The sequence below is a fragment of the Pseudophryne corroboree genome, chromosome 1, assembly GCF_028390025.1.
Source record: "Pseudophryne corroboree isolate aPseCor3 chromosome 1, aPseCor3.hap2, whole genome shotgun sequence".
In the NCBI taxonomy this organism is placed as follows: Eukaryota; Metazoa; Chordata; class Amphibia; order Anura; family Myobatrachidae; genus Pseudophryne; species Pseudophryne corroboree.
Window position 1 is genome coordinate 516,934,783 of NC_086444.1, and position 27,737 is coordinate 516,962,519.

The 27,737-nt window shown below is 53.5% G+C and overlaps 1 protein-coding gene across 1 annotated transcript in view; it reads left to right on the plus strand.

Moving 5' to 3' along the window:
• The window catches only part of DMRT1 (doublesex and mab-3 related transcription factor 1), a 282,371-nt gene that overhangs the window by 96,952 nt on the left and 157,682 nt on the right, over positions 1–27,737 (plus strand). Inside the window, exon 3 of the mRNA XM_063951260.1 lies at positions 27,501–27,687. Coding sequence (XP_063807330.1) covers positions 27,501–27,687 — 187 coding nt within the window. The remainder of the gene's footprint in view (positions 1–27,500; positions 27,688–27,737) is intronic.

Below are 27,737 nucleotides of genomic sequence, written 5' to 3' on the forward strand. Positions count from 1 at the left end.
ACCCTCTCTGTCTTCCATCCACGCACCCTCTCCTACTTCCATCCAAACACACTCTCTGTCTTCCACCACGCATCCTCTCTGACTTCCATCCACACACCCTCTCTGTCTTCCATCCACGCACCCTCTCTGACTTCCATCCACACACCCTCTCTGTCTTCCATCCACACACCCCCTCTGTCTTCCATTCATGCACCCTCTCTGATTTCCATCCAAACACCTCTCTGTCTTCCATCCACGCACCCTCTCTGACTACCATCGACATGCCCTCTCTGTCTTCCATCCACATGCCCTATTTATCTTCCATCCACACACCCTCTCTGTCTTCCATCCACACACCCTCTCTGTCTTCCACCATGCACCCTCTCTGACTTCCATCCAAACACCCGCTCTGTCTTCTACCATGCACCCTCTCTGACTTCCATCCAAACACCCTCTCTGTCTTCCATTCACGCACCCTCTCTGATTTCCATCCAAACGCCTCTCTGTCTTCCATCCACGCACCCTCTCTGACTTCCATCCAAACACCCTCTCTGTCTTCCATCCACGCATCCTCTCTGACTTCCATCCACGCATCCTCTCTGACTTCCATCCACGCACCCTCTCTGTCTTCCATCCACGCACCCTCTCTGACTTCCATCCACACCCCCTCTCTGACTTCCATCCACACCCCCTCTCTGACTTCCATCCACACACCCTCTCTGACTTCCATCCACACACCCTCTCTGTCTTCCATCCATGCACCTTCTCTGATTTCCATCCACGCACCCTCTCTGTCTTCCATCCATGCACCTTCTCTGACTTCTATCCACACACCTTCTCTGTCTTCCATCCACACACCCCCTCTGTCTTCCATCCACGCACCCTCTCAGTCTTCCATCCACGCACCCTCTCTGACTTCCATCCAAACACCCTCTCTGACTTCCCTCCACGCACCCTCTCTGTCTTCCATCCACGCACCCTCTCCTACTTCCATCCAAACACACTCTCTGACTTCCACCACGCATCCTCTCTGACTTTCATCCACACACCCTCTCTGTCTTCCATCCACGCACCCTCTCTGACTTCCATCCACACACCCTCTCTGACTTCCATCCACACACCCTCTCTGACTTCCATCCACATACCCTCTTTGTCTTCCATCCATGCACCTTCTCTGTCTTCCATCCACGCACCCTCTCTATCTTCCATCCACGCACCCTCTCTGTCTTCCATCCACGCACCGTCTCTGTCTTCCATCCACATACTCTCTCTGTCTTCCATCCACGCATCCTCTCTGACTTCCATCCAAACACCCTCTCTGTCTTCCATCCACGCATCCTCTCTGACTTCCATCCACGCATCCTCTCTGACTTCCATCCACGCACCCTCTCTGTCTTCCATCCACGCACCCTCTCTGACTTCCATCCACACCCCCTCTCTGACTTCCATCCACACACCCTCTCTGACTTCCATCCACACACCCTCTCTGTCTTCCATCCATTCACCTTCTCTGACTTCAATCCACGCACCCTCTCTGTCTTCCATCCATGCACCTTCTCTGACTTCCATCCACACACCCTCTCTGACTTCTATCCACACACCTTCTCTGTCTTCCATCCACACACCCCCTCTGTCTTCCATCCACGCACCCTCTCAGTCTTCCATCCACGCACCCTCTCCTACTTCCATCCAAACACACTCTCTGTCTTCCACCACGCATCCTCTCTGACTTCCATCCACACACCCTCTCTGTCTTCCATCCACGCACCCTCTCTGACTTCCATCCACACACCCTCTCTGTCTTCCATCCACACACCCCCTCTGTCTTCCATTCATGCAACCTCTCTGATTTCCATCCAAACACCTCTCTGTCTTCCATCCACGCACCCTCTCTGACTTCCATCGACATGCCATCTCTGTCTTCCATCCACATGCCCTATTTATCTTCCATCCACACACCCTCTCTGTTTTCCATCCACACACCCTCTCTGTCTTCCACCATGCACCCTCTCTGACTTCCATCCAAACACCCGCTCTGTCTTCTACCATGCACCCTCTCTGACTTCCATCCAAACACCCTCTCTGTCTTCCATTCATGCACCCTCTCTGATTTCCATCCAAACACCTCTCTGTCTTCCATCCACGCACCCTCTCTGACTTCCATCCAAACACCCTCTCTGTCTTCCATCCACGCATCCTCTCTGACTTCCATCCACGCATCCTCTCTGACTTCCATCCACGCACCCTCTCTGTCTTCCATCCACGCACCCTCTCTGACTTCCATCCACACCCCCTCTCTGACTTCCATCCACACACCCTCTCTGACTTCCATCCACACACCCTCTCTGTCTTCCATCCATGCACCTTCTCTGACTTCCATCCACGCACCCTCTCTGTCTTCCATCCATGCACCTTCTCTGACTTCTATCCACACACCTTCTCTGTCTTCCATCCACACCCCCCCTCTGTCTTCCATCCACGCACCCTCTCAGTCTTCCATCCACGCACCCTCTCTGACTTCCATCCAAACACCCTCTCTGACTTCCCTCCACGCACCCTCTCTGTCTTCCATCCACGCACCCTCTCCTACTTCCATCCAAACACACTCTCTGTCTTCCACCACGCATCCTCTCTGACTTCCATCCACACACCCTCTCTGTCTTCCATCCACGCACCCTCTCTGTCTTCCATCCACGCACCCTCTCTGACTTCCATCCACACACCCTCTTTGTCTTCCATCCATGCACCCTCTCTGTCTTCCATCCACGCACCTTCTCTGTCTTCCATCCACGCACCGTCTCTGTCTTCCATCCACATACTCTCTCTGTCTTCCATCCACGCATCCTCTCTGACTTCCATCCAAACACCCTCTCTGTCTTCCATCCACGCACCTTCTCTGTCTTCCATCCACGCACCGTCTCTGTCTTCCATCCACATACTCTCTCTGTCTTCCACCACGCATCCTCTCTGACTTCCATCCACACACCCTCTCTGTCTTCCATCCACGCACCCTCTCTGACTTCCATCCACACACCCTCTCTGTCTTCCATCCACACACCCCCTCTGTCTTCCATTCATGCACCCTCTCTGATTTCCATCCAAACACCTCTCTGTCTTCCATCCACGCACCCTCTCTGACTTCCATCGACATGCCCTCTCTGTCTTCCATCCACATGCCCTATTTATCTTCCATCCACACACCCTCTCTGTTTTCCATCCACACACCCTCTCTGTCTTCCACCATGCACCCTCTCTGACTTCCATCCAAACACCCGCTCTGTCTTCTACCATGCACCCTCTCTGACTTCCATCCAAACACCCTCTCTGTCTTCCATTCATGCACCCTCTCTGATTTCCATCCAAACACCTCTCTGTCTTCCATCCACGCACCCTCTCTGACTTCCATCCAAACACCCTCTCTGTCTTCCATCCACGCATCCTCTCTGACTTCCATCCACGCATCCTCTCTGACTTCCATCCACGCACCCTCTCTGTCTTCCATCCACGCACCCTCTCTGACTTCCATCCACACCCCCTCTCTGACTTCCATCCACACATCCTCTCTGACTTCCATCCACACACCCTCTCTGTCTTCCATCCATGCACCTTCTCTGACTTCCATCCACGCACCCTCTCTGTCTTCCATCCATGCACCTTCTCTGACTTCTATCCACACACCTTCTCTGTCTTCCATCCACACCCCCCCTCTGTCTTCCATCCACGCACCCTCTCAGTCTTCCATCCACGCACCCTCTCTGACTTCCATCCAAACACCCTCTCTGACTTCCCTCCACGCACCCTCTCTGTCTTCCATCCACGCACCCTCTCCTACTTCCATCCAAACACACTCTCTGTCTTCCACCACGCATCCTCTCTGACTTCCATCCACACACCCTCTCTGTCTTCCATCCACGCACCCTCTCTGTCTTCCATCCACGCACCCTCTCTGACTTCCATCCACACACCCTCTTTGTCTTCCATCCATGCACCCTCTCTGTCTTCCATCCACGCACCTTCTCTGTCTTCCATCCACGCACCGTCTCTGTCTTCCATCCACATACTCTCTCTGTCTTCCATCCACGCATCCTCTCTGACTTCCATCCAAACACCCTCTCTGTCTTCCATCCACGCATCCTCTCTGACTTCCATCCACGCATCCTCTCTGACTTCCATCCACGCACCCTCTCTGTCTTCCATCCACGCACCCTCTCTGACTTCCATCCACACCCCCTCTCTGACTTCCATCCACACACCCTCTCTGACTTCCATCCACACACCCTCTCTGTCTTCCATCCATGCACCTTCTCTGACTTCAATCCACGCACCTTCTCTGTCTTCCATCCATGCACCTTCTCTGACTTCCATCCACACACCCTCTTTGACTTCAATCCACACACCTTCTCTGTCTTCCATCCACACACCCCCTCTGTCTTCCATCCACGCACCCTCTCAGTCTTCCATCCACGCACCCTCTCTGACTTCCATCCAAACACCCTCTCTGATTTCCCTCCACGCACCCTCTCTGTCTTCCATCCACGCACCCTCTCCTACTTCCATCCAAACACACTCTCTGTCTTCCACCACGCATCCTCTCTGACTTCCATCCACACACCCTCTCTGTCTTCCATCCACGCACCCTCTCTGACTTCCATCCACACACCCTCTCTGTCTTCCATCCACACACCCCCTCTGTCTTCCATTCATGCACCCTCTCTGATTTCCATCCAAACACCTCTCTGTCTTCCATCCACGCACCCTCTCTGACTTCCATCGACATGCCCTCTCTGTCTTCCATCCACATGCCCTATTTATCTTCCATCCACACACCCTCTCTGTCTTCCATCCACACACCCTCTCTGTCTTCCACCATGCACCCTCTCTGACTTCCATCCAAACACCCGCTCTGTCTTCTACCATGCACCCTCTCTGACTTCCATCCAAACACCCTCTCTGTCTTCCATTCATGCACCCTCTCTGATTTCCATCCAAACGCCTCTCTGTCTTCCATCCACGCACCCTCTCTGACTTCCATCCAAACACCCTCTCTGTCTTCCATCCACGCATCCTCTCTGACTTCCATCCACGCATCCTCTCTGACTTCCATCCACGCACCCTCTCTGTCTTCCATCCACGCACCCTCTCTGACTTCCATCCACACCCCCTCTCTGACTTCCATCCACACACCCTCTCTGACTTCCATCCACACACCCTCTCTGTCTTCCATCCATGCACCTTCTCTGATTTCCATCCACGCACCCTCTCTGTCTTCCATCCATGCACCTTCTCTGACTTCTATCCACACACCTTCTCTGTCTTCCATCCACACACCCCCTCTGTCTTCCATCCACGCACCCTCTCAGTCTTCCATCCACGCACCCTCTCTGACTTCCATCCAAACACCCTCTCTGACTTCCCTCCACGCACCCTCTCTGTCTTCCATCCACGCACCCTCTCCTACTTCCATCCAAACACACTCTCTGACTTCCACCACGCATCCTCTCTGACTTTCATCCACACACCCTCTCTGTCTTCCATCCACGCACCCTCTCTGACTTCCATCCACACACCCTCTCTGACTTCCATCCACACACCCTCTCTGACTTCCATCCACATACCCTCTTTGTCTTCCATCCATGCACCCTCTCTGTCTTCCATCCACGCACCCTCTCTATCTTCCATCCACGCACCCTCTCTGTCTTCCATCCACGCACCGTCTCTGTCTTCCATCCACATACTCTCTCTGTCTTCCATCCACGCATCCTCTCTGACTTCCATCCAAACACCCTCTCTGTCTTCCATCCACGCATCCTCTCTGACTTCCATCCACGCATCCTCTCTGACTTCCATCCACGCACCCTCTCTGTCTTCCATCCACGCACCCTCTCTGACTTCCATCCACACCCCCTCTCTGACTTCCATCCACACACCCTCTCTGACTTCCATCCACACACCCTCTCTGTCTTCCATCCATTCACCTTCTCTGACTTCAATCCACGCACCCTCTCTGTCTTCCATCCATGCACCTTCTCTGACTTCCATCCACACACCCTCTCTGACTTCTATCCACACACCTTCTCTGTCTTCCATCCACACACCCCCTCTGTCTTCCATCCACGCACCCTCTCAGTCTTCCATCCACGCACCCTCTCCTACTTCCATCCAAACACACTCTCTGTCTTCCACCACGCATCCTCTCTGACTTCCATCCACACACCCTCTCTGTCTTCCATCCACGCACCCTCTCTGACTTCCATCCACACACCCTCTCTGTCTTCCATCCACACACCCCCTCTGTCTTCCATTCATGCACCCTCTCTGATTTCCATCCAAACACCTCTCTGTCTTCCATCCACGCACCCTCTCTGACTTCCATCGACATGCCCTCTCTGTCTTCCATCCACATGCCCTATTTATCTTCCATCCACACACCCTCTCTGTTTTCCATCCACACACCCTCTCTGTCTTCCACCATGCACCCTCTCTGACTTCCATCCAAACACCCGCTCTGTCTTCTACCATGCACCCTCTCTGACTTCCATCCAAACACCCTCTCTGTCTTCCATTCATGCACCCTCTCTGATTTCCATCCAAACACCTCTCTGTCTTCCATCCACGCACCCTCTCTGACTTCCATCCAAACACCCTCTCTGTCTTCCATCCACGCATCCTCTCTGACTTCCATCCACGCATCCTCTCTGACTTCCATCCACGCACCCTCTCTGTCTTCCATCCACGCACCCTCTCTGACTTCCATCCACACCCCCTCTCTGACTTCCATCCACACACCCTCTCTGACTTCCATCCACACACCCTCTCTGTCTTCCATCCATGCACCTTCTCTGACTTCCATCCACGCACCCTCTCTGTCTTCCATCCATGCACCTTCTATGACTTCTATCCACACACCTTCTCTGTCTTCCATCCACACACCCCCTCTGTCTTCCATCCACGCACCCTCTCAGTCTTCCATCCACGCACCCTCTCTGACTTCCATCCAAACACCCTCTCTGACTTCCCTCCACGCACCCTCTCTGTCTTCCATCCACGCACCCTCTCCTACTTCCATCCAAACACACTCTCTGTCTTCCACCACGCATCCTCTCTGACTTCCATCCACACACCCTCTCTGTCTTCCATCCACGCACCCTCTCTGACTTCCATCCACACACCCTCTCTGTCTTCCATCCACACACCCCCTCTGTCTTCCATTCATGCACCCTCTCTGATTTCCATCCAAACACCTCTCTGTCTTCCATCCACGCACCCTCTCTGACTTCCATCCAAGCACCCTCTCTGTCTTCCATCCACGCATCCTCTCTGACTTCCATCCACACACCCTCTCTGTCTTCCATCCACGCACCCTCTCTGACTTCCATCCACACACCCTCTCTGTCTTCCATCCACGCATCCTCTCTGACTTCCATCCACACACCCTCTTTGTCTTCCATCCACGCACCCTCTCTGACTTCCATCCACACCCCCCTCTGTCTTCCATTCATGCACCCTCTTTGATTTCCATCCAAACACCCTCTCAGTCTTCCATCCACGCACCCTCTCTGACTTCCATCCAAACACCCTCTCTGACTTCCCTCCACGCACCCTCTCTGTCTTCCATCCACACACCCTCTCCTACTTCCATCCAAACACACTCTCTGTCTTCCACCACGCACCCTCTCTGACTTCCATCCACGCACCCTCTCTGTCTTCCATCCACGCACCCTCTCCTACTTCCATCCAAACACACTCTCTGTCTTCCACCACACACCCTCTCTGACTTCCATCCAGGCACCCTCTCTGTCTTCCAGCCACACACCCTCTCTGTCTTCCACCATGCACCCTCTCTGACTTCCATCCAAACACCCGCTATGTCTTCTACCATGCACCCTCTCTGACTTCCATCCAAACACCCTCTCTGTTTTCCATCCACACACCCTCTCTGTCTTCTAACCACACATCCTCTCTGACTTCCATCCACACCCCCTCTCTGACTTCCATCCACACACCTACTCTGACTTCCATCCACACACCCTCTCTGTCTTCCATCCATGCACCTTCTCTGACTTCCATCCACGCACCCTCTCTGTCTTCCATCCACACACCCCCTCTGTCTTCCATCCACGCACCCTCTCAGTCTTCCATCCACGCACCCTCTCTGACTTCCATCCAAACACCCTCTCTGACTTCCTTCCACATACCCTCTTTGTCTTCCATCCACGCACCCTCTCTGACTTTTCTCCACACACCCTCTCTATCTTCCATCCACGCACCCTCTCCTACTTCCATCCAAACACCCTCTCTGTCTTCCATCCACGCACCCTCTCTGACTTCCATCCAAACACCCTCTCACCCTCTTGTCTTCCATCCACGCACCCTCTCTGTCTTCCATCCACGCACCCTCTCTGTCTTCCATCCACGCACCCTCTCTGTCTTCCATCCACATACTCTCTCTGTCTTCCATCGACGCACCCGCTCTGACTTCCATCGACATGCCCTCTCTGTCTACCATCCACATGCCCTCTTTGTCTTCCATCCACACACCCTCTCTGTCTTCCATCCACACACCCTCTCTGTCTTCCACCATGCACCCTCTCTGACTTCCATCCAAACACCCGCTCTGTCTTCTACCATGCACCCTCTCTGACTTCCATCCAAACACCCTCTCTGTCTTCTATTCATGCACCCTCTCTGATTTCCATCCAAACACCTCTCTGTCTTCCATCCACGCATCCTCTCTGACTTCCATCCAAACACCCTCTCTGTCTTCCATCCACGCATCCTCTCTGACTTCCATCCACACACCCTCTCTGTATACCATCCACGCACCCTCTCTGACTTCCATCCACACCCCCTCTCTGACTTCCATCCACACACCCTCTCTGACTTCCATCCACACACCCTCTCTGACTTCCATCCATGCACCTTCTCTGTCTTTCATACACACACCCTCTCTGACTTCCATCCACACACCCTCTCTGTCTTCCATTCATGCACCCTCTCTGATTTCCATCCAAACACCTCTCTGTCTTCCATCCACGCACCCTCTCTGACTTCCATCCAAACACCCTCTCTGTCTTCCATCCACGCATCCTCTCTGACTTCCATCCACACACCCGCTCTGTCTTCTACCATGCACCCTCTCTGACTTCCATCCAAACACCCTCTCTGTCTTCCATTCATGCACCCTCTCTGATTTCCATCCAAACACCTCTCTGTCTTCCATCCACGCACCCTCTCTGACTTCCATCCAAATACCCTCTCTGTCTTCCATCCACGCATCCTCTTTGACTTCCATCCACACACCCTCTCTGTCTTCCATCCACGCACCCTATCTGACTTCCATCCACACCCCCTCTCTGTCTTCCATCCACGCACCCTCTCTGACTTCCATCCACACCCCCCCTCTGTCTTCCATTCATGCACCCTCTCTGATTTCCATCCAAACACCCTCTCAGTCTTCCATCCACGCACCCTCTCTGACTTCCATCCAAACACCCTCTCTGACTTCCTTCCACATACCCTCTGTGTCTTCCATCCACGCACCCTCTCTGACTTCCCTCCACGCACCCTCTCTGTCTTCCATCCACACACCCTCTCCTACTTCCATCCAAACACACTCTCTGTCTTCCACCACGCACCCTCTCTGACTTCCATCCACGCACCCTCTCTGTCTTCCATCCACGCACCCTCTCCTACTTCCATCCAAACATACTCTCTGTCTTCCACCACACACCCTCTCTGACTTCCATCCACGCACCCTCTCTGTCTTCCAGCCACACACCCCCTCTGTCTTCCATCCAAACACCCGCTATGTCTTCTACCATGCACCCTCTGTGACTTCCATCCAAACACCCTCTCTGTTTTCCATCCACACACCCTCTCTGTCTTCTAACCACACATCCTCTCTGACTTCCATCCACACCCCCTCTCTGACTTCCATCCACACACCTACTCTGACTTCCATCCACACACCCTCTCTGTCTTCCATCCATGCACCTTCTCTGACTTCCATCCACGCACCCTCTCTGTCTTCCATCCACACACCCTCTCTGACTTCCATCCACACACCTTCTCTGACTTCCATCCACGCACCCTCTCAGTCTTCCATCCACGCACCCTCTCAGTCTTCCATCCACGCACCCTCTCTGACTTCCATCCAAACACCCTCTCTGACTTCCTTCCACATACCCTCTTTGTCTTCCATCCACGCACCCTCTCTGACTTTTCTCCACACACCCTCTCTATCTTCCATCCACGCACCCTCTCCTACTTCCATCCAAACACCCTCTCTGTCTTCCATCCACGCACCCTATCTGACTTCCATCCAAACACCCTCTCACCCTCTTGTCTTCCATCCACGCACCCTCTCTGTCTTCCATCCACGCACCCTCTCTGTCTTCCATCCACGCACCCTCTCTGTCTTCCATCCACATACTCTCTCTGTCTTCCATCGACGCACCCGCTCTGACTTCCATCGACATGCCCTCTCTGTCTACCATCCACATGCCCTCTTTGTCTTCCATCCACACACCCTCTCTGTCTTCCATCCACACACCCTCTCTGTCTTCCACCATGCACCCTCTCTGACTTCCATCCAAACACCCGCTCTGTCTTCTACCATGCACCCTCTCTGACTTCCATCCAAACACCCTCTCTGTCTTCCATTCATGCACCCTCTCTGATTTCCATCCAAACACCTCTCTGTCTTCCATCCACGCATCCTTTCTGACTTCCATCCAAACACCCTCTCTGTCTTCCATCCACGCATCCTCTCTGACTTCCATCCACACACCCTCTCTGTCTACCATCCACGCACCCTCTCTGACTTCCATCCACACCCCCTCTCTGACTTCCATCCACCCACCCTCTCTGACTTCCATCCACACACCCTCTCTGTCTTCCATCCATGCACCTTCTCTGTCTTTCATACACACACCCTCTCTGACTTCCATCCACACACCCTCTCTGTCTTCCATTCATGCACCCTCTCTGATTTCCATCCAAACACCTCTCTGTCTTCCATCCACGCACCCTCTCTGACTTCCATCCAAACACCCTCTCTGTCTTCCATCCACGCATCCTCTCTGACTTCCATCCACACACCCGCTCTGTCTTCTACCATGCACCCTCTCTGACTTCCATCCAAACACCCTCTCTGTCTTCCATTCATGCACCCTCTCTGATTTCCATCCAAACACCTCTCTGTCTTCCATCCACGCACCCTCTCTGACTTCCATCCAAATACCCTCTCTGTCTTCCATCCACGCATCCTCTTTGACTTCCATCCACACACCCTCTCTGTCTTCCATCCACGCACCCTATCTGACTTCCATCCACACCCCCTCTCTGTCTTCCATCCACGCACCCTCTCTGACTTCCATCCACACCCCCCCTCTGTCTTCCATTCATGCACCCTCTCTGATTTCCATCCAAACACCCTCTCAGTCTTCCATCCACGCACCCTCTGTGACTTCCATCTAAACACCCTCTCTGACTTCCTTCCACATACCCTCTGTGTCTTCCATCCACGCACCCTCTCTGACTTCCCTCCACGCACCCTCTCTGTCTTCCATCCACGCACCCTCTCCTACTTCCATCCAAACACACTCTCTGTCTTCCACCACGCACCCACTCTGACTTCCATCCACACACCCTCTCTGTCTTCCATCCACGCACCCTCTCTGTCTTCCATCCACGCACCCTCTCCTACTTCCATCCAAACACCCTCTCTGACTTCCCTCCACGCACCCTCTCTGTCTTCCATCCACGCACCCTCTCCTACTTCCATCCAAACACACTCTCTGTCTTCCACCACGCATCCTCTCTGACTTCCATCCACACACCCTCTCTGTCTTCCATCCACACACCCTCTCTGTCTTCCATCCACGCACCCTCTCTGACTTCCATCCACACACCCTCTCTGTCTTCCATCCACACCCCCCCTCTGTCTTCCATTCATGCACCCTCTCTGATTTCCATCCAAACACCTCTCTGTCTTCCATCCACGCGCCCTCTCTGACTTCCATCCAAACACCCTCTCTGTCTTCCATCCACGCATCCTCTCTGACTTCCATCCACACACCCTCTCTTTCTTCCATCCACGCACCCTCTCTGACTTCCATCCACACACCCTCTCTGTCTTCCATCCACGCATCCTCTCTGACTTCCATCCACACACCCTCTCTGTCTTCCATCCACGCACCCTCTCTGACTTCCATCCACACACCCCCTCTGTCTTCCATTCATGCACCCTCTCTGATTTCCATCCAAACACCCTCTCAGTCTTCCATCCACGCACCCTTTGTGACTTCCATCCAAACACCCTCTCTGACTTCCTTCCACATACCCTCTGTGTCTTCCATCCACGCACCCTCTCTGACTTCCCTCCACACACCTTCTCTGTCTTCCATCCACACACCCCCTCTGTCTTCCATCCACGCACCCTCTCAGTCTTCCATCCACGCACCCTCTCTGACTTCCATCCAAACACCCTCTCTGACTTCCCTCCACGCACCCTCTCTGTCTTCCATCCACGCACCCTCTCCTACTTCCATCCAAACACACTCTCTGACTTCCACCACGCATCCTCTCTGACTTTCATCCACACACCCTCTCTGTCTTCCATCCACGCACCCTCTCTGACTTCCATCCACACACCCTCTCTGACTTCCATCCACACACCCTCTCTGACTTCCATCCACATACCCTCTTTGTCTTCCATCCATGCACCCTCTCTGTCTTCCATCCACGCACCCTCTCTATCTTCCATCCACGCACCCTCTCTGTCTTCCATCCACGCACCGTCTCTGTCTTCCATCCACATACTCTCTCTGTCTTCCATCCACGCATCCTCTCTGACTTCCATCCAAACACCCTCTCTGTCTTCCATCCACGCATCCTCTCTGACTTCCATCCACGCATCCTCTCTGACTTCCATCCACGCACCCTCTCTGTCTTCCATCCACGCACCCTCTCTGACTTCCATCCACACCCCCTCTCTGACTTCCATCCACACACCCTCTCTGACTTCCATCCACACACCCTCTCTGTCTTCCATCCATTCACCTTCTCTGACTTCAATCCACGCACCCTCTCTGTCTTCCATCCATGCACCTTCTCTGACTTCCATCCACACACCCTCTCTGACTTCTATCCACACACCTTCTCTGTCTTCCATCCACACACCCCCTCTGTCTTCCATCCACGCACCCTCTCAGTCTTCCATCCACGCACCCTCTCCTACTTCCATCCAAACACACTCTCTGTCTTCCACCACGCATCCTCTCTGACTTCCATCCACACACCCTCTCTGTCTTCCATCCACGCACCCTCTCTGACTTCCATCCACACACCCTCTCTGTCTTCCATCCACACACCCCCTCTGTCTTCCATTCATGCACCCTCTCTGATTTCCATCCAAACACCTCTCTGTCTTCCATCCACGCACCCTCTCTGACTTCCATCGACATGCCCTCTCTGTCTTCCATCCACATGCCCTATTTATCTTCCATCCACACACCCTCTCTGTTTTCCATCCACACACCCTCTCTGTCTTCCACCATGCACCCTCTCTGACTTCCATCCAAACACCCGCTCTGTCTTCTACCATGCACCCTCTCTGACTTCCATCCAAACACCCTCTCTGTCTTCCATTCATGCACCCTCTCTGATTTCCATCCAAACACCTCTCTGTCTTCCATCCACGCACCCTCTCTGACTTCCATCCAAACACCCTCTCTGTCTTCCATCCACGCATCCTCTCTGACTTCCATCCACGCATCCTCTCTGACTTCCATCCACGCACCCTCTCTGTCTTCCATCCACGCACCCTCTCTGACTTCCATCCACACCCCCTCTCTGACTTCCATCCACACACCCTCTCTGACTTCCATCCACACACCCTCTCTGTCTTCCATCCATGCACCTTCTCTGACTTCCATCCACGCACCCTCTCTGTCTTCCATCCATGCACCTTCTATGACTTCTATCCACACACCTTCTCTGTCTTCCATCCACACACCCCCTCTGTCTTCCATCCACGCACCCTCTCAGTCTTCCATCCACGCACCCTCTCTGACTTCCATCCAAACACCCTCTCTGACTTCCCTCCACGCACCCTCTCTGTCTTCCATCCACGCACCCTCTCCTACTTCCATCCAAACACACTCTCTGTCTTCCACCACGCATCCTCTCTGACTTCCATCCACACACCCTCTCTGTCTTCCATCCACGCACCCTCTCTGACTTCCATCCACACACCCTCTCTGTCTTCCATCCACACACCCCCTCTGTCTTCCATTCATGCACCCTCTCTGATTTCCATCCAAACACCTCTCTGTCTTCCATCCACGCACCCTCTCTGACTTCCATCCAAGCACCCTCTCTGTCTTCCATCCACGCATCCTCTCTGACTTCCATCCACACACCCTCTCTGTCTTCCATCCACGCACCCTCTCTGACTTCCATCCACACACCCTCTCTGTCTTCCATCCACGCATCCTCTCTGACTTCCATCCACACACCCTCTTTGTCTTCCATCCACGCACCCTCTCTGACTTCCATCCACACCCCCCTCTGTCTTCCATTCATGCACCCTCTTTGATTTCCATCCAAACACCCTCTCAGTCTTCCATCCACGCACCCTCTCTGACTTCCATCCAAACACCCTCTCTGACTTCCCTCCACGCACCCTCTCTGTCTTCCATCCACACACCCTCTCCTACTTCCATCCAAACACACTCTCTGTCTTCCACCACGCACCCTCTCTGACTTCCATCCACGCACCCTCTCTGTCTTCCATCCACGCACCCTCTCCTACTTCCATCCAAACACACTCTCTGTCTTCCACCACACACCCTCTCTGACTTCCATCCAGGCACCCTCTCTGTCTTCCAGCCACACACCCTCTCTGTCTTCCACCATGCACCCTCTCTGACTTCCATCCAAACATCCGCTATGTCTTCTACCATGCACCCTCTCTGACTTCCATCCAAACACCCTCTCTGTTTTCCATCCACACACCCTCTCTGTCTTCTAACCACACATCCTCTCTGACTTCCATCCACACCCCCTCTCTGACTTCCATCCACACACCTACTCTGACTTCCATCCACACACCCTCTCTGTCTTCCATCCATGCACCTTCTCTGACTTCCATCCACGCACCCTCTCTGTCTTCCATCCACACACCCCCTCTGTCTTCCATCCACGCACCCTCTCAGTCTTCCATCCACGCACCCTCTCTGACTTCCATCCAAACACCCTCTCTGACTTCCTTCCACATACCCTCTTTGTCTTCCATCCACGCACCCTCTCTGACTTTTCTCCACACACCCTCTCTATCTTCCATCCACGCACCCTCTCCTACTTCCATCCAAACACCCTCTCTGTCTTCCATCCACGCACCCTCTCTGACTTCCATCCAAACACCCTCTCACCCTCTTGTCTTCCATCCACGCACCCTCTCTGTCTTCCATCCACGCACCCTCTCTGTCTTCCATCCACGCACCCTCTCTGTCTTCCATCCACATACTCTCTCTGTCTTCCATCGACGCACCCGCTCTGACTTCCATCGACATGCCCTCTCTGTCTACCATCCACATGCCCTCTTTGTCTTCCATCCACACACCCTCTCTGTCTTCCATCCACACACCCTCTCTGTCTTCCACCATGCACCCTCTCTGACTTCCATCCAAACACCCGCTCTGTCTTCTACCATGCACCCTCTCTGACTTCCATCCAAACACCCTCTCTGTCTTCTATTCATGCACCCTCTCTGATTTCCATCCAAACACCTCTCTGTCTTCCATCCACGCATCCTCTCTGACTTCCATCCAAACACCCTCTCTGTCTTCCATCCACGCATCCTCTCTGACTTCCATCCACACACCCTCTCTGTATACCATCCACGCACCCTCTCTGACTTCCATCCACACCCCCTCTCTGACTTCCATCCACACACCCTCTCTGACTTCCATCCACACACCCTCTCTGACTTCCATCCATGCACCTTCTCTGTCTTTCATACACACACCCTCTCTGACTTCCATCCACACACCCTCTCTGTCTTCCATTCATGCACCCTCTCTGATTTCCATCCAAACACCTCTCTGTCTTCCATCCACGCACCCTCTCTGACTTCCATCCAAACACCCTCTCTGTCTTCCATCCACGCATCCTCTCTGACTTCCATCCACACACCCGCTCTGTCTTCTACCATGCACCCTCTCTGACTTCCATCCAAACACCCTCTCTGTCTTCCATTCATGCACCCTCTCTGATTTCCATCCAAACACCTCTCTGTCTTCCATCCACGCACCCTCTCTGACTTCCATCCAAATACCCTCTCTGTCTTCCATCCACGCATCCTCTTTGACTTCCATCCACACACCCTCTCTGTCTTCCATCCACGCACCCTATCTGACTTCCATCCACACCCCCTCTCTGTCTTCCATCCACGCACCCTCTCTGACTTCCATCCACACCCCCCCTCTGTCTTCCATTCATGCACCCTCTCTGATTTCCATCCAAACACCCTCTCAGTCTTCCATCCACGCACCCTCTCTGACTTCCATCCAAACACCCTCTCTGACTTCCTTCCACATACCCTCTGTGTCTTCCATCCACGCACCCTCTCTGACTTCCCTCCACGCACCCTCTCTGTCTTCCATCCACACACCCTCTCCTACTTCCATCCAAACACACTCTCTGTCTTCCACCACGCACCCTCTCTGACTTCCATCCACGCACCCTCTCTGTCTTCCATCCACGCACCCTCTCCTACTTCCATCCAAACATACTCTCTGTCTTCCACCACACACCCTCTCTGACTTCCATCCACGCACCCTCTCTGTCTTCCAGCCACACACCCCCTCTGTCTTCCATCCAAACACCCGCTATGTCTTCTACCATGCACCCTCTGTGACTTCCATCCAAACACCCTCTCTGTTTTCCATCCACACACCCTCTCTGTCTTCTAACCACACATCCTCTCTGACTTCCATCCACACCCCCTCTCTGACTTCCATCCACACACCTACTCTGACTTCCATCCACACACCCTCTCTGTCTTCCATCCATGCACCTTCTCTGACTTCCATCCACGCACCCTCTCTGTCTTCCATCCACACACCCTCTCTGACTTCCATCCACACACCTTCTCTGACTTCCATCCACGCACCCTCTCAGTCTTCCATCCACGCACCCTCTCAGTCTTCCATCCACGCACCCTCTCTGACTTCCATCCAAACACCCTCTCTGACTTCCTTCCACATACCCTCTTTGTCTTCCATCCACGCACCCTCTCTGACTTTTCTCCACACACCCTCTCTATCTTCCATCCACGCACCCTCTCCTACTTCCATCCAAACACCCTCTCTGTCTTCCATCCACGCACCCTATCTGACTTCCATCCAAACACCCTCTCACCCTCTTGTCTTCCATCCACGCACCCTCTCTGTCTTCCATCCACGCACCCTCTCTGTCTTCCATCCACGCACCCTCTCTGTCTTCCATCCACATACTCTCTCTGTCTTCCATCGACGCACCCGCTCTGACTTCCATCGACATGCCCTCTCTGTCTACCATCCACATGCCCTCTTTGTCTTCCATCCACACACCCTCTCTGTCTTCCATCCACACACCCTCTCTGTCTTCCACCATGCACCCTCTCTGACTTCCATCCAAACACCCGCTCTGTCTTCTACCATGCACCCTCTCTGACTTCCATCCAAACACCCTCTCTGTCTTCCATTCATGCACCCTCTCTGATTTCCATCCAAACACCTCTCTGTCTTCCATCCACGCATCCTTTCTGACTTCCATCCAAACACCCTCTCTGTCTTCCATCCACGCATCCTCTCTGACTTCCATCCACACACCCTCTCTGTCTACCATCCACGCACCCTCTCTGACTTCCATCCACACCCCCTCTCTGACTTCCATCCACCCACCCTCTCTGACTTCCATCCACACACCCTCTCTGTCTTCCATCCATGCACCTTCTCTGTCTTTCATACACACACCCTCTCTGACTTCCATCCACACACCCTCTCTGTCTTCCATTCATGCACCCTCTCTGATTTCCATCCAAACACCTCTCTGTCTTCCATCCACGCACCCTCTCTGACTTCCATCCAAACACCCTCTCTGTCTTCCATCCACGCATCCTCTCTGACTTCCATCCACACACCCGCTCTGTCTTCTACCATGCACCCTCTCTGACTTCCATCCAAACACCCTCTCTGTCTTCCATTCATGCACCCTCTCTGATTTCCATCCAAACACCTCTCTGTCTTCCATCCACGCACCCTCTCTGACTTCCATCCAAATACCCTCTCTGTCTTCCATCCACGCATCCTCTTTGACTTCCATCCACACACCCTCTCTGTCTTCCATCCACGCACCCTATCTGACTTCCATCCACACCCCCTCTCTGTCTTCCATCCACGCACCCTCTCTGACTTCCATCCACACCCCCCCTCTGTCTTCCATTCATGCACCCTCTCTGATTTCCATCCAAACACCCTCTCAGTCTTCCATCCACGCACCCTCTGTGACTTCCATCTAAACACCCTCTCTGACTTCCTTCCACATACCCTCTGTGTCTTCCATCCACGCACCCTCTCTGACTTCCCTCCACGCACCCTCTCTGTCTTCCATCCACGCACCCTCTCCTACTTCCATCCAAACACACTCTCTGTCTTCCACCACGCACCCACTCTGACTTCCATCCACACACCCTCTCTGTCTTCCATCCACGCACCCTCTCTGTCTTCCATCCACGCACCCTCTCCTACTTCCATCCAAACACCCTCTCTGACTTCCCTCCACGCACCCTCTCTGTCTTCCATCCACGCACCCTCTCCTACTTCCATCCAAACACACTCTCTGTCTTCCACCACGCATCCTCTCTGACTTCCATCCACACACCCTCTCTGTCTTCCATCCACACACCCTCTCTGTCTTCCATCCACGCACCCTCTCTGACTTCCATCCACACACCCTCTCTGTCTTCCATCCACACCCCCCCTCTGTCTTCCATTCATGCACCCTCTCTGATTTCCATCCAAACACCTCTCTGTCTTCCATCCACGCGCCCTCTCTGACTTCCATCCAAACACCCTCTCTGTCTTCCATCCACGCATCCTCTCTGACTTCCATCCACACACCCTCTCTTTCTTCCATCCACGCACCCTCTCTGACTTCCATCCACACACCCTCTCTGTCTTCCATCCACGCATCCTCTCTGACTTCCATCCACACACCCTCTCTGTCTTCCATCCACGCACCCTCTCTGACTTCCATCCACACACCCCCTCTGTCTTCCATTCATGCACCCTCTCTGATTTCCATCCAAACACCCTCTCAGTCTTCCATCCACGCACCCTTTGTGACTTCCATCCAAACACCCTCTCTGACTTCCTTCCACATACCCTCTGTGTCTTCCATCCACGCACCCTCTCTGACTTCCCTCCACACACCTTCTCTGTCTTCCATCCACACACCCCCTCTGTCTTCCATCCACGCACCCTCTCAGTCTTCCATCCACGCACCCTCTCTGACTTCCATCCAAACACCCTCTCTGACTTCCCTCCACGCACCCTCTCTGTCTTCCATCCACGCACCCTCTCCTACTTCCATCCAAACACACTCTCTGACTTCCACCACGCATCCTCTCTGACTTTCATCCACACACCCTCTCTGTCTTCCATCCACGCACCCTCTCTGACTTCCATCCACACACCCTCTCTGACTTCCATCCACACACCCTCTCTGACTTCCATCCACATACCCTCTTTGTCTTCCATCCATGCACCCTCTCTGTCTTCCATCCACGCACCCTCTCTATCTTCCATCCACGCACCCTCTCTGTCTTCCATCCACGCACCGTCTCTGTCTTCCATCCACATACTCTCTCTGTCTTCCATCCACGCATCCTCTCTGACTTCCATCCAAACACCCTCTCTGTCTTCCATCCACGCATCCTCTCTGACTTCCATCCACGCATCCTCTCTGACTTCCATCCACGCACCCTCTCTGTCTTCCATCCACGCACCCTCTCTGACTTCCATCCACACCCCCTCTCTGACTTCCATCCACACACCCTCTCTGACTTCCATCCACACACCCTCTCTGTCTTCCATCCATTCACCTTCTCTGACTTCAATCCACGCACCCTCTCTGTCTTCCATCCATGCACCTTCTCTGACTTCCATCCACACACCCTCTCTGACTTCTATCCACACACCTTCTCTGTCTTCCATCCACACACCCCCTCTGTCTTCCATCCACGCACCCTCTCAGTCTTCCATCCACGCACCCTCTCCTACTTCCATCCAAACACACTCTCTGTCTTCCACCACGCATCCTCTCTGACTTCCATCCACACACCCTCTCTGTCTTCCATCCACGCACCCTCTCTGACTTCCATCCACACACCCTCTCTGTCTTCCATCCACACACCCCCTCTGTCTTCCATTCATGCACCCTCTCTGATTTCCATCCAAACACCTCTCTGTCTTCCATCCACGCACCCTCTCTGACTTCCATCGACATGCCCTCTCTGTCTTCCATCCACATGCCCTATTTATCTTCCATCCACACACCCTCTCTGTTTTCCATCCACACACCCTCTCTGTCTTCCACCATGCACCCTCTCTGACTTCCATCCAAACACCCGCTCTGTCTTCTACCATGCACCCTCTCTGACTTCCATCCAAACACCCTCTCTGTCTTCCATTCATGCACCCTCTCTGATTTCCATCCAAACACCTCTCTGTCTTCCATCCACGCACCCTCTCTGACTTCCATCCAAACACCCTCTCTGTCTTCCATCCACGCATCCTCTCTGACTTCCATCCACGCATCCTCTCTGACTTCCATCCACGCACCCTCTCTGTCTTCCATCCACGCACCCTCTCTGACTTCCATCCACACCCCCTCTCTGACTTCCATCCACACACCCTCTCTGACTTCCATCCACACACCCTCTCTGTCTTCCATCCATGCACCTTCTCTGACTTCCATCCACGCACCCTCTCTGTCTTCCATCCATGCACCTTCTATGACTTCTATCCACACACCTTCTCTGTCTTCCATCCACACACCCCCTCTGTCTTCCATCCACGCACCCTCTCAGTCTTCCATCCACGCACCCTCTCTGACTTCCATCCAAATACCCTCTCTGACTTCCCTCCACGCACCCTCTCTGTCTTCCATCCACGCACCCTCTCCTACTTCCATCCAAACACACTCTCTGTCTTCCACCACGCATCCTCTCTGACTTCCATCCACACACCCTCTCTGTCTTCCATCCACGCACCCTCTCTGACTTCCATCCACACACCCTCTCTGTCTTCCATCCACACACCCCCTCTGTCTTCCATTCATGCACCCTCTCTGATTTCCATCCAAACACCTCTCTGTCTTCCATCCACGCACCCTCTCTGACTTCCATCCAAGCACCCTCTCTGTCTTCCATCCACGCATCCTCTCTGACTTCCATCCACACACCCTCTCTGTCTTCCATCCACGCACCCTCTCTGACTTCCATCCACACACCCTCTCTGTCTTCCATCCACGCATCCTCTCTGACTTCCATCCACACACCCTCTTTGTCTTCCATCCACGCACCCTCTCTGACTTCCATCCACACCCCCCTCTGTCTTCCATTCATGCACCCTCTTTGATTTCCATCCAAACACCCTCTCAGTCTTCCATCCACGCACCCTCTCTGACTTCCATCCAAACACCCTCTCTGACTTCCCTCCACGCACCCTCTCTGTCTTCCATCCACACACCCTCTCCTACTTCCATCCAAACACACTCTCTGTCTTCCACCACGCACCCTCTCTGACTTCCATCCACGCACCCTCTCTGTCTTCCATCCACGCACCCTCTCCTACTTCCATCCAAACACACTCTCTGTCTTCCACCACACACCCTCTCTGACTTCCATCCAGGCACCCTCTCTGTCTTCCAGCCACACACCCTCTCTGTCTTCCACCATGCACCCTCTCTGACTTCCATCCAAACACCCGCTATGTCTTCTACCATGCACCCTCTCTGACTTCCATCCAAACACCCTCTCTGTTTTCCATCCACACACCCTCTCTGTCTTCTAACCACACATCCTCTCTGACTTCCATCCACACCCCCTCTCTGACTTCCATCCACACACCTACTCTGACTTCCATCCACACACCCTCTCTGTCTTCCATCCATGCACCTTCTCTGACTTCCATCCACGCACCCTCTCTGTCTTCCATCCACACACCCCCTCTGTCTTCCATCCACGCACCCTCTCAGTCTTCCATCCACGCACCCTCTCTGACTTCCATCCAAACACCCTCTCTGACTTCCTTCCACATACCCTCTTTGTCTTCCATCCACGCACCCTCTCTGACTTTTCTCCACACACCCTCTCTATCTTCCATCCACGCACCCTCTCCTACTTCCATCCAAACACGCTCTCTGTCTTCCATCCACGCACCCTCTCTGACTTCCATCCAAACACCCTCTCACCCTCTTGTCTTCCATCCACGCACCCTCTCTGTCTTCCATCCACGCACCCTCTCTGTCTTCCATCCACGCACCCTCTCTGTCTTCCATCCACATACTCTCTCTGTCTTCCATCGACGCACCCGCTCTGACTTCCATCGACATGCCCTCTCTGTCTACCATCCACATGCCCTCTTTGTCTTCCATCCACACACCCTCTCTGTCTTCCATCCACACACCCTCTCTGTCTTCCACCATGCACCCTCTCTGACTTCCATCCAAACACCCGCTCTGTCTTCTACCATGCACCCTCTCTGACTTCCATCCAAACACCCTCTCTGTCTTCTATTCATGCACCCTCTCTGATTTCCATCCAAACACCTCTCTGTCTTCCATCCACGCATCCTCTCTGACTTCCATCCAAACACCCTCTCTGTCTTCCATCCACGCATCCTCTCTGACTTCCATCCACACACCCTCTCTGTATACCATCCACGCACCCTCTCTGACTTCCATCCACACCCCCTCTCTGACTTCCATCCACACACCCTCTCTGACTTCCATCCACACACCCTCTCTGACTTCCATCCATGCACCTTCTCTGTCTTTCATACACACACCCTCTCTGACTTCCATCCACACACCCTCTCTGTCTTCCATTCATGCACCCTCTCTGATTTCCATCCAAACACCTCTCTGTCTTCCATCCACGCACCCTCTCTGACTTCCATCCAAACACCCTCTCTGTCTTCCATCCACGCATCCTCTCTGACTTCCATCCACACACCCGCTCTGTCTTCTACCATGCACCCTCTCTGACTTCCATCCAAACACCCTCTCTGTCTTCCATTCATGCACCCTCTCTGATTTCCATCCAAACACCTCTCTGTCTTCCATCCACGCACCCTCTCTGACTTCCATCCAAATACCCTCTCTGTCTTCCATCCACGCATCCTCTTTGACTTCCATCCACACACCCTCTCTGTCTTCCATCCACGCACCCTATCTGACTTCCATCCACACCCCCTCTCTGTCTTCCATCCACGCACCCTCTCTGACTTCCATCCACACCCCCCCTCTGTCTTCCATTCATGCACCCTCTCTGATTTCCATCCAAACACCCTCTCAGTCTTCCATCCACGCACCCTCTCTGACTTCCATCCAAACACCCTCTCTGACTTCCTTCCACATACCCTCTGTGTCTTCCATCCACGCACCCTCTCTGACTTCCCTCCACGCACCCTCTCTGTCTTCCATCCACACACCCTCTCCTACTTCCATCCAAACACACTCTCTGTCTTCCACCACGCACCCTCTCTGACTTCCATCCACGCACCCTCTCTGTCTTCCATCCACGCACCCTCTCCTACTTCCATCCAAACATACTCTCTGTCTTCCACCACACACCCTCTCTGACTTCCATCCACGCACCCTCTCTGTCTTCCAGCCACACACCCCCTCTGTCTTCCATCCAAACACCCGCTATGTCTTCTACCATGCACCCTCTGTGACTTCCATCCAAACACCCTCTCTGTTTTCCATCCACACACCCTCTCTGTCTTCTAACCACACATCCTCTCTGACTTCCATCCACACCCCCTCTCTGACTTCCATCCACACACCTACTCTGACTTCCATCCACACACCCTCTCTGTCTTCCATCCATGCACCTTCTCTGACTTCCATCCACGCACCCTCTCTGTCTTCCATCCACACACCCTCTCTGACTTCCATCCACACACCTTCTCTGACTTCCATCCACGCACCCTCTCAGTCTTCCATCCACGCACCCTCTCAGTCTTCCATCCACGCACCCTCTCTGACTTCCATCCAAACACCCTCTCTGACTTCCTTCCACATACCCTCTTTGTCTTCCATCCACGCACCCTCTCTGACTTTTCTCCACACACCCTCTCTATCTTCCATCCACGCACCCTCTCCTACTTCCATTCAAACACCCTCTCTGTCTTCCATCCACGCACCCTATCTGACTTCCATCCAAACACCCTCTCACCCTCTTGTCTTCCATCCACGCACCCTCTCTGTCTTCCATCCACGCACCCTCTCTGTCTTCCATCCACGCACCCTCTCTGTCTTCCATCCACATACTCTCTCTGTCTTCCATCGACGCACCCGCTCTGACTTCCATCGACATGCCCTCTCTGTCTACCATCCACATGCCCTCTTTGTCTTCCATCCACACACCCTCTCTGTCTTCCATCCACACACCCTCTCTGTCTTCCACCATGCACCCTCTCTGACTTCCATCCAAACACCCGCTCTGTCTTCTACCATGCACCCTCTCTGACTTCCATCCAAACACCCTCTCTGTCTTCCATTCATGCACCCTCTCTGATTTCCATCCAAACACCTCTCTGTCTTCCATCCACGCATCCTTTCTGACTTCCATCCAAACACCCTCTCTGTCTTCCATCCACGCATCCTCTCTGACTTCCATCCACACACCCTCTCTGTCTACCATCCACGCACCCTCTCTGACTTCCATCCACACCCCCTCTCTGACTTCCATCCACCCACCCTCTCTGACTTCCATCCACACACCCTCTCTGTCTTCCATCCATGCACCTTCTCTGTCTTTCATACACACACCCTCTCTGACTTCCATCCACACACCCTCTCTGTCTTCCATTCATGCACCCTCTCTGATTTCCATCCAAACACCTCTCTGTCTTCCATCCACGCACCCTCTCTGACTTCCATCCAAACACCCTCTCTGTCTTCCATCCACGCATCCTCTCTGACTTCCATCCACACACCCGCTCTGTCTTCTACCATGCACCCTCTCTGACTTCCATCCAAACACCCTCTCTGTCTTCCATTCATGCACCCTCTCTGATTTCCATCCAAACACCTCTCTGTCTTCCATCCACGCACCCTCTCTGACTTCCATCCAAATACCCTCTCTGTCTTCCATCCACGCATCCTCTTTGACTTCCATCCACACACCCTCTCTGTCTTCCATCCACGCACCCTATCTGACTTCCATCCACACCCCCTCTCTGTCTTCCATCCACGCACCCTCTCTGACTTCCATCCACACCCCCCCTCTGTCTTCCATTCATGCACCCTCTCTGATTTCCATCCAAACACCCTCTCAGTCTTCCATCCACGCACCCTCTGTGACTTCCATCTAAACACCCTCTCTGACTTCCTTCCACATACCCTCTGTGTCTTCCATCCACGCACCCTCTCTGACTTCCCTCCACGCACCCTCTCTGTCTTCCATCCACGCACCCTCTCCTACTTCCATCCAAACACACTCTCTGTCTTCCACCACGCACCCACTCTGACTTCCATCCACACACCCTCTCTGTCTTCCATCCACGCACCCTCTCTGTCTTCCATCCACGCACCCTCTCCTACTTCCATCCAAACACCCTCTCTGACTTCCCTCCACGCACCCTCTCTGTCTTCCATCCACGCACCCTCTCCTACTTCCATCCAAACACACTCTCTGTCTTCCACCACGCATCCTCTCTGACTTCCATCCACACACCCTCTCTGTCTTCCATCCACACACCCTCTCTGTCTTCCATCCACGCACCCTCTCTGACTTCCATCCACACACCCTCTCTGTCTTCCATCCACACCCCCCCTCTGTCTTCCATTCATGCACCCTCTCTGATTTCCATCCAAACACCTCTCTGTCTTCCATCCACGCGCCCTCTCTGACTTCCATCCAAACACCCTCTCTGTCTTCCATCCACGCATCCTCTCTGACTTCCATCCACACACCCTCTCTTTCTTCCATCCACGCACCCTCTCTGACTTCCATCCACACACCCTCTCTGTCTTCCATCCACGCATCCTCTCTGACTTCCATCCACACACCCTCTCTGTCTTCCATCCACGCACCCTCTCTGACTTCCATCCACACACCCCCTCTGTCTTCCATTCATGCACCCTCTCTGATTTCCATCCAAACACCCTCTCAGTCTTCCATCCACGCACCCTTTGTGACTTCCATCCAAACACCCTCTCTGACTTCCTTCCACATACCCTCTGTGTCTTCCATCCACGCACCCTCTCTGACTTCCCTCCACGCACCCTCTCTGTCTTCCATCCACGCACCCTCTCCTACTTCCATCCAAACACACTCTCTGTCTTCCACCACGCACCCTCTCTGACTTCCATCCACACACCCTCTCTGTCTTCCATCCACGCACCCTCTCTGTCTTCCATCCACGCACCCTCTCCTACTTCCATCCAAACACACTCTCTGTCTACCACCACACACCCTCTCTGTCTTCCATCCACGTACCCTCTCTGTCTTCCATCCACGTACCCTCTCTGACTTCCATCCACGCATCCTCTCTGACTTCCATCCACACACCCTCTCTGTCTTCCATCCACGCACCCTCTCTGACTTCCATCCACACACCCCCTCTGTCTTCCATTCATGCACCCTCTCTGATTTCCATCCAAACACCCTCTCTGACTTCCTTCCACATACCCTCTGTGTCTTCCATCCACGCACCCTCTCTGACTTCCCTCCACGCACCCTCTCTGTCTTCCATCCACGCACCCTCTCCTACTTCCATCCAAACACACTCTCTGTCTTCCACCACGCACCCTCTCTGACTTCCATCCACACACCCTCTCTGTGTTCCATCCACGCACCCTCTCTGTCTTCCATCCACGCACCCTCTCTGTCTTCCATCCACGCACCCTCTTTTACTTCCATCCAAACACACTCTCTGTCTTCCACCACGCATCCTCTGACTTCCATCCACACACATCCTCTCTGTCTTCCATCCACACACCCCCTCTGTCTTCCATTCATGCACCCTCTCTGATTTCCATCCAAACACCCTCTCTGTCTTCCATCCACGCACCCTCTTTGTCTTCCATCCACGCACCCTCTTTATCTTCCATCACAACTTAGCAAACTGATAGTACTGATAGTTCTTATACCATGCTTTACCTAAAATAGCAAAATACAAAGGCAAATACCAGAAAAATCTCATTCATTAGTCACTAACCATTCACTCAATGTTTTCCAGGTAGCTTTGCGAAGACAGCAAGCCCAAGAAGAAGAACTGGGAATAAGCCATCCGATCCCTCTTCCCAGTGCTGCTGAATTGCTTGTGAAAAGGGAGCTGGGCAGCAGCAACTCCTGCCTATTGGTGGAAAACAGCTGCCCCCAGGCAGCAGCTACAGCTACTCCCGTCTCAACCAGCAGTTCTTCAGGTAAACAGATGTGAACATCACAAGTGGACTACGTAGTTGGGAGAGGTTAT